General features: G+C 40.3%; 1 protein-coding gene across 8 annotated transcripts in view; it reads right to left on the bottom strand.

The window, feature by feature from the left end:
• Nucleotides 1-8,112: 8,112 nt before the first annotated feature.
• KCNC2 (potassium voltage-gated channel subfamily C member 2) overlaps nucleotides 8,113-12,809 on the bottom strand; it is a 102,673-nt gene continuing 97,976 nt past the window's right edge. For 4 of the 8 annotated variants that reach the window (XM_039386687.1, XM_027747759.2, XM_027747761.2 and 1 more), the window contains one exon: nucleotides 8,113-11,186. In XM_039386687.1, the coding sequence (XP_039242621.1) occupies nucleotides 11,050-11,186 (137 nt within the window). In that variant the 3' untranslated portion in view covers nucleotides 8,113-11,049. The remainder of the gene's footprint in view (nucleotides 11,187-12,809) is intronic. The other 4 variants (XM_027747766.2, XM_027747771.2, XM_027747765.2 and 1 more) reach the window with 2 other exon arrangements.

Below are 12,809 nucleotides of genomic sequence, written 5' to 3'. Positions count from 1 at the left end.
TCCAGACAGACTCGATGCAACAGCAGCCCTGGCAACCTTCCTGCCTCACAAGCTTTTGCTGCCGAATATAATGTCATATAGTATTATTGGACATTCCTTTAGCAGTTGGGGTCAGCTGTCCCAGCTGTGGCCCCTCCCAGCTTCTTGTGCACACTGAGCCTGCTCACTGGTGGGGTAGTCTGAGAAGCAGAAATGGCCTTGACCCTGTGTAAGCACTGTTTAGCAACAGCTAAAACATGGGGGTGCTGTCAACACTCTTTTGTTAGCAAATACGAAAACGTATCCTACCTGAGCTGCTATTAAGAAAATAAACACAATCCCAGTCAAAAACAGTATAATCCCTTACGCAAAATGAATAATAACAGCTGCATCTCTAAGAGTCTAGAGTCCTCACCGAGCCCATGTAGCCATCTAGCAAACATTGACCACACTGTTCTGGGCTGGTCGTGGTGATGAACATATTCAGCATTGCCTTCACAGTGACAAGTGCACTACACAGAGCATCAGGGAAGGAATAAATTTCATTAGGACCAGAAATGCAGAGTGGTTTCTCATTTTTCAGCTGCTGAGGATGTATGCGGTACAAGATGAGGTAGGAAGGAGAGAAGCTGGTGGCTGAAGTGATGCCCAGGAAAGGGGAATCTCCCCATAACTAGGGCACCCAAGGAACAAATGTTTCTTTGTGCATCCATCCTAGGGGATGCTCTGTGCTTTCCCTCAGTGTGTAGGAGCCCGATTAAGCCCTAAAAGAGAAAACAAGGGGACTGAGGGAGGAGCAAGGTAGAACTGTGTGGCAAAGGGGCTGATGTCTCTGGCTGTGAGCAGGAGGGGCCATGCAGTGGGTGGTGATGCTGTGGCCATGCAGTGGGTGGTGATGCTGTACCACACTGGGCTGCCCCATCCTTGTGCCCAGGCCCTGGTACAGCTCTTCCCCACTGACCTGCCCCTCTGCAGCTGCACAGGGAGTACAGTACAGCTCACTCCAGTCCACATCCTGAGCGCCAGCAAATGTGGACCAGCAGGATCTGGCCGCTGAGACTGATTTGGGATATACTGTCTCAAGACCTCGCAGCATAGTCCACATCCAACAGATCCCTTGGATCTTGGTGTAGGCAGGCCAATGTGTGGAGCAGGGACCATTCAGTGCACATCTATTCTCAGGCCCACCTGAACCTGCATGATGACACTTCAAATCCACCCACCTACTCAATTAAGGCAATTAAAATCACCTACAGCTGAGCTCCCAAAGGCATACTCCTGCAGAGAGATTTGGAGATCCCCTGCCTCCCATTGCCTTGCTTTAAACAGAGCACGTGATACTGTTAAATACCAAGATGTGGCATTATTCAAATATTTTTGTGATGATGAGACTACTCTGTGAAGCCATGGGGGCAAAGGGGAACTGGGAGAGGGCTGCGACATGTTTGGCACAGGTTGCACAGCTCTGCTTCCCTGCCAGCAGCTCTATACGCAAAGTCCACCACACAGGAGAAAACACCCTCATGAAATCCTCAGGAGAAGGGGACACAGACACATGCTGCAGCAGCACGGTGGCTGTCACATAACACTGGTTCTTGGGCAGGCAGCACAAGACTGGCTAAAACTTCTGTCAGGAATTGGAAAGCTTAATCTCGAGGTTTGGATACTGTTACACTTACCCTACACACTGCTGCTGTGTCCCAACCAAGGTGGCCAGCTGGTCGAAGGGATGAAATCAGATCCAGAATCCGGAAAGGTGTTGGCAATGCTGCTGACAGTGCAGGTGTAACACCAGAGCTGTGCCCTGCAGAGGACAACCACACCACTCAGTGGGCTGGGCTGGGCTTTTTTGGGAGGCAAGGAATTAAATCCCAGTGCCGGCTATAGACAGATGCTTGCACCTCTCAGCATTGTGTGCTGAAACTTTTATGGAGAATCAGACAGCTGCAGTTCCAACTCCCTTCCTTTAGCTTAGACATGGTAGCAACAGCCCCAGTGAGGCAAAGCCAGGCACACAAATTTCCCTAAGGACCTGTTTTGAACTGCAGATGGTTAACCTGGAGCACCTCTATTGCTAAGCATATGCTAGCCTGCCCTGCCAGTTGGCACAAAACACCTTACCTGAAAACTTGGGTAAGCATATAACACAGTTTGTCTAGTATTTTTAAATAGATGCAGGCAATGTAGGAATGATTGAATAAAAAAATTACCTGTTACTGCCTAAAGATTCAAATACAGATAAGTGAAACAGGCTTCCCAGTAATAAGGACAATAGAAGTCTAGAAATTATGTCCTATTTGAAGGGTACTGAGGACTGTGAAAAAAAACTTAATGGAGAGCTTTTGTCTAGGACTAGAATATAAAAACTTCCCTTAAAGTAAATTCTTGTAGTTACCTTTGAGAGATGTTTAATGCCTACATTAATTTAGCTAATGCACCTATTTTCATTATATTTATATTTGATCTGAAGGAAATTCAGTATTACGGTAAGCCTTAAAAAAGGGCAGAAAGAGCCATGTCAATATTAGTCATAATTTTTGACAGATTATGATATATTCATCACTCCAATCATTCTGCTCAGTACTATTATATTGATTGGGAAATGAAGAGTTCAGTGAATATACAGTTGGAAAATCTAATTTCTGAATTTGGTTTCTAAGCAATCATCTCCATCTGGTTTTTTGGCATGTCCCTCTGAAGTGGCCCAGGCACTGGCCATATTCCAGTTGCAAATTGCTCCTGATTGACAGCTGTGCTGCTTTTTAGACGGCATTTTGTGGTTCCAAAATTTAACATTCCCAACAGTGTTGGCTATACGAAAGTTGCTGCAGAGAACTGCAAATTCATTCCAAGATGAGCTGGACCCAACTGCGAAAGGCGACATCTCCATCAAGTTTTAGTCAGCTTCAAAAGGAGACTCAGTTCTGCACTCCTCTACCCTTGTGATTAAGGTACAAATTCACTTACCTTTTCCCTTCCCAGCAGCTCTCATGCAGGCTGCAGCTGCACTGTAACAAGGAGACAGGCAAAGGAGGCACGTGGATAAGTCCTGAACACAGGATGTGAAGGCATATGCAAAGAAAACAAGGGAATAATCTACACAGTGGGTTCAGTAGACTGCAGAAGGGAGGGAAAAAGCAAACAGGTGAACATGAGCTCTGCTTAAAGCTCTTCCAAGAAGTGTTTCTGAAGTATGCCTGGAGCTCACATAACAGGATTGTTTCAGCCAGAGATGTATTTCTTGCAAAAACAAAAAAAGAGAAGCAAGCTCAGGAGTCAGTGCGGGGACATGTCCATCCCACATACACCTAATCATGAGCCACCTCCCAGGCAGGCTCCAATTGCACACTCCCTTCCTCTTCTGAGAAGAATGCAAGTGCTTCTTGCACTTGCAAGAAAACTAAAATAAACTATTTCTGAGGCAGTGGATGGGAAATGTCCATGAAACAGCCTTGGCATCCTACATCTGCAAGACTGAGCAAAACACCAGAGGGTCACTGGAGTGGGGCCATGTTGCTTCTGCACTGAACCTCTGCCCCTATGCCAGGAGGGAGACAGATCCAGATACTTTTTTTGTCAACAGGCACTCACAGAGATCAATTTGACCCATACTGAAAGAGGTATCTAAGATATCGGTAACATCAGTTTCTAGACATGAAAAATCCGTCTTCTTTAGCTCTGGAAAAACCCAAGCAGCTTGCTAAGAGTATGCACAAACATGCACACGGCAGAGGTGCTGCCAAACACCCTGCAGTTTTAAAAGATGTGTAGGTGTGGCTCTTAAGGCCATGGTCTAGTGCTGGACTTGGACTTGCAGTGTTAACAGTTGGACTCAAGACTTAAAGGCCTTTTCCAACATAAACAATTCTATGATTCTATGATGTAGGTGATAAATGTCCTGGAAATGCCCATGATACAAGCCAGTTGCTTCCCAAGACCTAGTCTGCTTAAGTGAGTCAAGGTAAGTTTTGCAACTGATGTCAGTGAGGTCATTTGACACTAGGAACTTGTTCAGATAATGTCCTGCACTGAGGAAACTCTTCAATAATTACAGATGCAACTATCAAGTTTAAGTTCTTCTCTGAGCACAGTCCTCATGCTCTTAAGCTTTACAATTGCTCCATTATTCACAGATTTAAAGGATAACTATCTAGGGTTAAGTACAAGTTATAAACAGCAGTAACTAAATAAATTTTGTTGCTATGATTTTGAAACAAAATTAAGAAGTGTTTCAGAACTGGAAGAGTTACAATCAATGTCAAGACACTGACATAGCAAAAGCTGTGTGTTTTTATTTCTGTTAGGTCACAGTTTCATGCGGCAGATTTTGTAAGAGTTCAAGAAAACCATGTCTTTCAGTGCTCCCTCTACCCCTCTTTCCAGTGTTCTAGTTCAGAAGAAACCTGATTTTTCATGCTAGCAAAATGCAAAAAAGTGCCTTTAAACAATGGCATTGTTTTAAGACTTTCAGAGCGTCAAACTTCATTGTACCACCAACATTCACAGGCATGAAGAAAATAAGATTTTCGTAAAACCTTGATGCTGCATTTAGTCACAAAGCAAAGAAAACCCCGTAAGGAACAGAAAATCCATTCTATATTTAGCATCAGCCTAACAGGATAATGTCGCTATGGTTAACTATTATTCAGATTGATGGAGTTTTGCACTGTTTCACTGCAAAGGCCAAGCTTCTTTAAGAAGTCTGATCTTGCTACTTTTGCAAATAAACTGTCTTAAGGTCAAGGGGAACAACTTCCACTTTCTTCTTTTGGTAGTTCATTCTCTCATGCAAGCATAATGCTGCTCTGAGGAGGCCGACACAAAATCATCTGCTTTCTGTATTTTAAAGAAAAGGTGCCCATACCATTCTACAAAACAAAGATAGGTTACAGCCATCTATCACAGCCTCAGTATTTCCCAGGGTGTGTCTTTTTCTTCATAATACGATTCATGTTTACAGTCCTACAGGAGTCTTAGAATCATAGAGTTGTTAAGGTTGGAAAAGACCTCTAAGGCCTTGGAGTCCAACCATTAACCCAGTACTGCCATGTTCACTGCTAAACTGTATCCCTAAGTGCCACATCTCTATGCCTTTTAAATATCTCCAGGGATGGTGATTACCTGACTTCCCAGGGCAGCCTGTTCCAATTCCAACTCAAAATAGTGGTCTCTGACTTGCCCTAGTATCTTATGTCCAAGTTCCATTTCAGGAGAACACCAATAGCTTCATAAGATAGCAAAATGCAGCAATGCTCTAACCAGATGTAGAATTTAAAAGGAACACATCCTAAAAGTTTCAGAACAGCCTAGCTGCAGCCATGGTTTAAATTGATCTCCAGTCTTTCTTCTGCAAATAATACAGGAGATGTTAAATGAAATGCAAAACATTTTGGTGCCAAATTTTCAAGAAGTGTCCACCTCCAACTTCTTTTTTTTAAACATGCTAGAATATTGCCATCTGTGAATGTGAAGCTGTGAAAGTAGGAATCTGAAATCTGTCAGCTGTTCGTCAACATGTTCGTAAGAAAAAAAATACAAGTGACAGAAGGCTGGGTTTTGGGGAGGGGGGTTGCTCAGACACCTCTGTAATTTCGACATGTCCCAGGGATATTCAGTAAAGTAGGAGGAAAATGTTCACAATGGCACACCAGCTAGGTACCCAACGCCCAACACTAACAGCTCAGTGTTTGCTCCTGAGCCAACTCTCAACTTCAAACCCCACAATTTTTAAAATAACTTGTCTGCTTGGAAATCAAATAAATAACAAGTCTTTCCAAGGGGAAAATAATGTATTATAAAAATATTAATATTTCTGATAACTTTAACTTTATAGAAACCTTTATCTTTTTTTGCAATTTTTTCTCAATTAATATTCAAAGGCTCTATTATGCAATTGTTCAAGCCACTGGTTGTAATACAACATATTAATATATTCATTTTCTCTTTTTAGTGGCAGTTTTCCATTCCAATTTCCTTTATCTGACTTCTTCATGATTTTTTCTGATGATAAAATGCTCTCCTCTTTCAATTAGTTAATTTATTCGTGACTCCTAAAATTCATATTTTACATTAAATATGCTGGCAAGTTTGCTCATGTCAGATTGATCCCTTCCTATAGTTTTCAGTAACCCATCTGAACAAAGGTTTCCTTAAATTTCCTTCTCTTTTAACAGCTTTATTTTAATCCAGATCTTTTGTAAAAGAACTTTTAGTAACAGTAATTGTTTCACACATGAAAAAGCCCCCTGACACATAGGGTTATATTAATTATCATTAGCTACATGCTTCTTAGCAGTTCTGGAACCAGTTTACAGAATACATCTATAATACTCATAATGCAGTGTCTCAAAATTCACTGGAACACCAATGTTTTCTCAGTGCTGAATGAGGCCTCATAGGAACAATAACTGCATTCAAAGTCCAAAGGTCCCATAATCTGCTCATCTCCACATTACCTCACAGATTTTGATCTCTACACAAACCCTGCTGTTGCACTGGCTTATCTTTCAAAAGGATGCCAATTTTTGACATCTTGATTTTACAATTTTAAAAGATGAATGAGCAAAAGCCTTTGGTAAACTGTCTTAACGGATGTATTACTGATAAATTCACTGCTTATTTTCTAGTTTTGACTTCTAACCTTAAGTCTAACTTATACAAGGATTAAATAAGTTTTTGGACTCCTAAATCAAGCACAGAAATGCCCACAACCACTCCTTGGTAGGTATCTAACACCCAGAATACCCACACAGCATCTTCCTGCTTGAACCAAAAGTCCTTTCTCCAGGTGCAATTTTGCTTCTGCAGAGCCAAAGGCCTCTCGGAGTTTGGACAGAGATGCTCTGTGTATGCACATCTCATTGTGAGGGCCCCCTTTACTAAAGATCATTGCACCTACTTTTCTTTAAAGGACGGCCAAAAGAAGAAGTGAATGAGAATGTGTAGCACATCCTTTACATTGTAGTTGAGACATATGAACTGCACTACCCTGAAGAGTGAGGTTTAGGTTCAAAGCCTTCCTCAGCCTGAGAAATTTAAACCTTGGTGGAGCACCACTCATGAAAAGACTTTCACCCTTTCTTGGGCCCAGAAGCAGAGGAAGAACAGGAGGGGGCTAGTCTTTGAGGGTTGGTAGTTAAGACAACTCATCCTCTTAGAACAGTCAGAGTTGGGTTGTAGTCTCAAGACACATGAATAAGTTACCAGACTCGCCATTGGCTTGTCCTCCAAGTGTATTTTAAAAGAAAGCATTTAAATGTGGGCTTGGTTCTCTAGGGGAAAAATAAGTAGCTGCAACCAGGATATCTGGGGCTGAAAGTCCTGTGTTGGTGGAGGTCCATCCAGGCTCCTTATCGTTCAGAGACAGTAGATGTCAGACACCATCTGGCCATCAGTGTTTTCTACAGTCTTGGCAAACACAATGCACCACCTCGTATGCATCTCATCTGGGGCTCATCACCATCCGTGTGTAGCACTGAGGAAAACCAGACACCTCTCTCTGGATGTCTTGGGGAAACATCACACCTGTGTGACTGGAGCGGGCTGTGAGCCTTGTCCTGGCTAATCACTACATCTCTTCTTCCTGTAGGCACTGCTCAAAAGGACACAGAACTTTTAACCCTTCGGGCACAGTGAGCTTTCCTGATATATCACTATAACTCATTTTCCAATACTTGAACACCTCTTGATCCTGTTTTCTGGAATCTTTCTTACATTTCAGCACATTTGCCAAAATACTGCATTACAGCCTCTTTGATCCTATGTACAGTTGCACTAGCTACCTCACCCCTCTCAGACACTGCTTGTGTATTTGGGGATTTCACACGTTGCCCCAAATACAGTATTAGATTAGAATTTTTAAGCAACCATTTTTCACCCCTTTTTTTAGGTTGATTTCACACCAGGATGCAATAAAACTCCCATTAGACTTAAAACATCTAACCCAATTGCAACTTCCGCACGAGGTGTAGCATCATTAACATGATAGATTTTAAATTGTTTCAGAAGCCAGCTCATGCTAGTTTTTGAATCCAATCCTCATGCACCCCAGGAAGCTGTTTTGAGAACTGGGATGGCCAGTAGCAGGCAGGGGACCAATAAAGCTAAAGAAAGCGCATGAGCCACTTCAGAAGATATGTTCCAAGTTCCTCCCCGGGTCTTTTGCCTTTTATTCTCCAATTCAGGTATTACATTTCCACTGGTTTCCACCAGGATTGTGCATGCACCTTGACATGTTCACAGAAGTTCCACGATACAGAGTTTCACAACTGGGACAGGTCCCTACAATTGGGACACCAGGGTGACAAAACAGATTCTGGAGAACTTCCCACTGAATAGGATGGAGAGAACATAATTATCACATCATAGCACTGCAATGTCTCATAAACATAGAATAGACTAGATCCATTTACCACAAGAATCACAGAAAGTAACTTATCAAAGAATATATATTTTATGTAAAATATACATTTGTAGGATATAATTTTAATACAACTTTTATACTTATTGATGCTGGGTTTGCAACACTTTGAATTAAAAAAAAAACAAAATAGTCTTGCTGCCAGAATTTTATTTCTGATAATACTTATAGTCTGAGGTAACAATGAAAGAAGACTGTGTGCTGTGAACAAAGTCAGTGATGTTTATCTGCAGTCACATTTTTGTTATCAAAGTGAAAAGTAAACTTAAGACTTGGCATGTACACTAGAATTCATAACAATTTAGGTCATGGCAAACTGAGAAAGCAAGGACTTAAGCAAAGCTACTCTGTTCAAATTTGTGACCTTTGCAAAATATGCCATTAGTATGACAGAAGTCAAGACAGATGTAGACTACATCACTATCATTATTAAGTGTGTGTCTTTGTATGATCCACAGCACAACTTACTGCAGGAACCAGGAAGAACACAGGGGTGTGGGTCTTTGCATGGAGCCTTAGCAATGATGACATGAATTCAGCTTTCCTTGATATAGATAAAAACTGATATTCCATGCACACACATTTTATATTTACAGCTGACTCATCAACAGTGACTAGTCACCCCTTCCTCTGGTAGCAGTAATTATGAGCAGTCTTTAATCTTCTTTAACAAGCTCTACTTCGCACGTAAAGTTTCAGTGACCTCCTCAAGGTGTGAGTTGTTTATCAGGGCCCATTCAGCAGCAGCAGTCTCTTTCCAGTACAGTCCTTGGTATGGCTAAATTCCATTGTCCCTTTTTCAGCAGTCAAAAATCCATGATAAATTCTGTACAACACTGTAGTTAATATAACAGCAGCACCAAATATTGTATTAATTAATTTGCTAAAAGCTGTTTGCAATTATCTCTCTATTGACAATATTTTACCAAAAGTAAATCAATGTACATCTCTAAATATCAGAAATGTATACTTTGATAAATACATTATTGTACAAGAATTCTGACATGCAGGTCATGCTATTGGGCTAGGCTATATACAGAAGAACATGTTACATGGTCAACAATATTTCTTTTCCTAACAAAAAATAAAACATGACAATAAGGTATTACTCAACAATTTCAATGATCTCTTAAGACTTCAGTCATTATGGTCTTCCCCATGTAGTTCTAAAATTCTATGGTTTAGGGTAATTTTTCCTCACCAGCCCAGAACCTCAAATATGCCATTGCATTTATCCTGTTGCATAAACAGAGGTTAATATTGAATGAAAAAGACACTAGAGGAGATACAGTTTCAAAATTGTAATGAATGCTGGTTGCTAGGAGGAAGACTGATGCCATAGGCAACCGGTCAGTGCTGTAAAGCCGCTACTAAATCCCACTTGAAAAATCTTCAGAGTGCACACATGAGTTAGACTAGATGATACTAACTTGCACTTGAAAAATAGATATATTTCTATCTATACACATAAGTATAGTCCATATGAAAAAAAAAGAGAAAAGGAGAAAAAATGCTCTTAGTTAAACTTAAAAGAGGGGGCCATTTTAACAGTATCTTTATGCTTTATGAAGACAGATGGAGAATACAGGAGACAGGTTGCAAAACAGACAGACAAACAACAAATAGGACAAAGCTCAAAAAACATTGAAGAAATTTTTGAAGGTCATGAGCCAGAGGTACAAGGCTGGTCAAAAACCTGTCTTGAGAACCACTACCCTCTTACAATGGTACAAAAAAGCCCCCACAACTGTTTCAATTTTACTTGGTACTCAGCCTCTGAAAATGTTGAAGAACCCTGGAGTAGAGAAATTACTACAGTACCAAGCAGCACTTGCTAGCTTAAAATTGCAAGTCTGGATGGCGTTTACCTTTCTTGCATGTTTTGTGCCTTCCCCAAGCCATTAAGAAAGAGATCTGGCTTCTGCTTGCGTGTAACCAGTAATGACAACCTCTTTGCAGTTATCTGTGTGCAAACAACCGGAGACATTCAGAACTCTGATACAGCAATCCAGTACCGAAATAAGTTAATCACAAAATAAAGCCATTTATAAACAGGTAGATAGTTAAAAAATAAAGAAAAAGGTTAAACAAAGAAAAACAATCCCACATGCAGACCAGTTTATCAGTGCTTTCATTTCAGCAGAATGGTAACAATGTGAGAACACACATCCAGAGCCCTCTGTGGTCTCCACAATCAGCAACACTGCTTGTCAGGTGATGGAGACAGGATGGTCCATGCAAATGAGCAGACCCTTCAAAGCAGACATCTTCAGAATGGATTAGAGTCACAAGAAATGGAGGTTTAATGGAGTGGCTGATAATTAGTTGGAAGCACATTATTTTAAGTAAATCTCCCTGAAAATATGCTTATTTATTGAATATACTTGACAACAGCATCCGCTAACTGTCCTTTTATTGCCACAGGAAAGTAGGACAATATAGTAGATAAAAGGAGAAGTGCTACTTAAGTAATCTTTAAAAGCCAAGACAAAAATCTTCAGCTACCCATGTGGCTTTTCTTACTATTAACAGTTGTATCATGCACGAGTTAGACAGTATTTGTGGAGCCTGTGGTTAATGCTACACTTATTTTCGGTATGTGGTAAACAGTATTTGATTTAACACTATATAGCCGATTGATGCCATCTGGTTTACAAGATGGAAGGGATGGGAGACCGAGAGCGCCTTAGAGGACAAGGTGAGCTGTAGGGTGATGTTACTGGAGACAGTCGCAGAGAATTGCCTGTCAAGCCAGCTATGTTGTTTAAGCTTCGAGATTTTTCATAGCCTTGTATGAGAAAATGCAGAGACATCAGTTGAAGTCAGCCAAAAAACCAGACAAACAATACAGTGTAATGTAATCCAAGGAGCTATTGGGGATTCAGAGGGAATCTGCCTGCAAAAGAACTCAATGCTGACACACATTACTGCCAAAAGATACTAATAAATAAAATTATTTACAAACTAATGCTGCTATTTTTTCCCCCAAAAGTTAAACAGACCACCACAAAAAAGGTCTGACCTGCTCTTCCACATTCCTTCTTGCACTCATTATCACTTTGTGGGCTTGAGCAGAGAGTGCAAGTTAAGGGATCCCAGCAAGGTCACTCAGTGAGCTATCTGGCTAAGCATAACCAAAAACCCATTAAGACAGACTATAGAAACTGTTAGAATTATATAATCTCTGCTAAACTCAATTCCTAATAAAGGACAATTTTTCTTTAAAACAAAGAAACCAGAAACCAGGTAAATTGTATACAGTATGTGTAAATCACTTTTGCAGAGGACTGAATGATAATTGAGAAAGAAGCTCCATCTTCAGAAATATCAACTCTTAGACTTTGTGTCTAATTTTAAAGTCCAATAAGATAGCAGAGTTTGACATATTTGCAAATGCTTCCCAAATGGCAAATTTAAAACATTGTATTTGTGTTTCTTTTCCAGCTGACTCAAATGAAATAAATGGTATTAATCCACATAAGCAAGTAGTAAATAATTAATCATTAAATGAGGGGGCCACATAATGCTTCACAATTTGAAGGGAACATTGCATTTGCAGACATTTCTTTTCGCATGCACGGTGAGCTCTAGCTACTTACTTTTTGCTACATATTGTTTTTACTTTGTAGAAGCTATGCTGTAAAACAATGAAAAAGCATTGCTATTCACTGCATCACTATCTTCATACTTGAGTATTTTCAATACCACCTGAAAAACCCCACTTACTAAGAAAAGAATCTCAGTCTGGAAAGAGATACTGCAAGGAAATACAACAAAGATTAAGCCGGAAAGGACCTTGCGCCTCAAGTACATGGATACATGCTTCACTGCAAGTGTTAGAAGTCTCACTGATTTCAGTGGCACTACTTATTTCCTTGAAGACAAGTATGCATCTAAGCATTTGTCAGGTTAAGATGTTCTGGTACAAATTGCTTACAGTGAAATACTGAGATTTTTCTCGCAGAAACTATAAAATACCAATGACAATAAAGCTAAACATCACATGCAATGTCATTAGACTTTTTTTTCCTGATTGAAATGGTTACTGGTTCAAAGTCCAGATCTTCAGATAACAGAGTTACCAGATAGCATCTTCCGGAAAAATCATATCTTAGGTTCTCCCCTAACAACAATTAACATATTTCTTACCTACTGAGAACTGTATGCTGTAAAACTATAATTAAACAAATGTATAACCTCATGTCTGCTAAAACACTGTGCAATGTTCTCTCCAGATTGCAAGGGCAGACTAGACTGTGATGCTACACAGACTTCTGATACATTTCAGAAATAGCCTCCAGTTTCTGAGTTTCTATCAGTATTTACACAAATTAGAAAGAATCACAGTTGAAAGGGGAATCAAGGGGAAGCACAATGCTAGTATATATATTTAATGTCCCTGTAAACATAA

The sequence above is a fragment of the Pipra filicauda genome, unplaced genomic scaffold (assembly GCF_003945595.2).
Source record: "Pipra filicauda isolate LSUMZ 115617 unplaced genomic scaffold, ASM394559v2 scaffold4_size7858003_pilon, whole genome shotgun sequence".
Lineage (NCBI taxonomy): Eukaryota > Metazoa > Chordata > Aves > Passeriformes > Pipridae > Pipra > Pipra filicauda.
The sequence above is the reverse complement of the archived record's forward strand: the minus strand, read 5'-3'. Positions and strand labels throughout refer to the sequence as shown.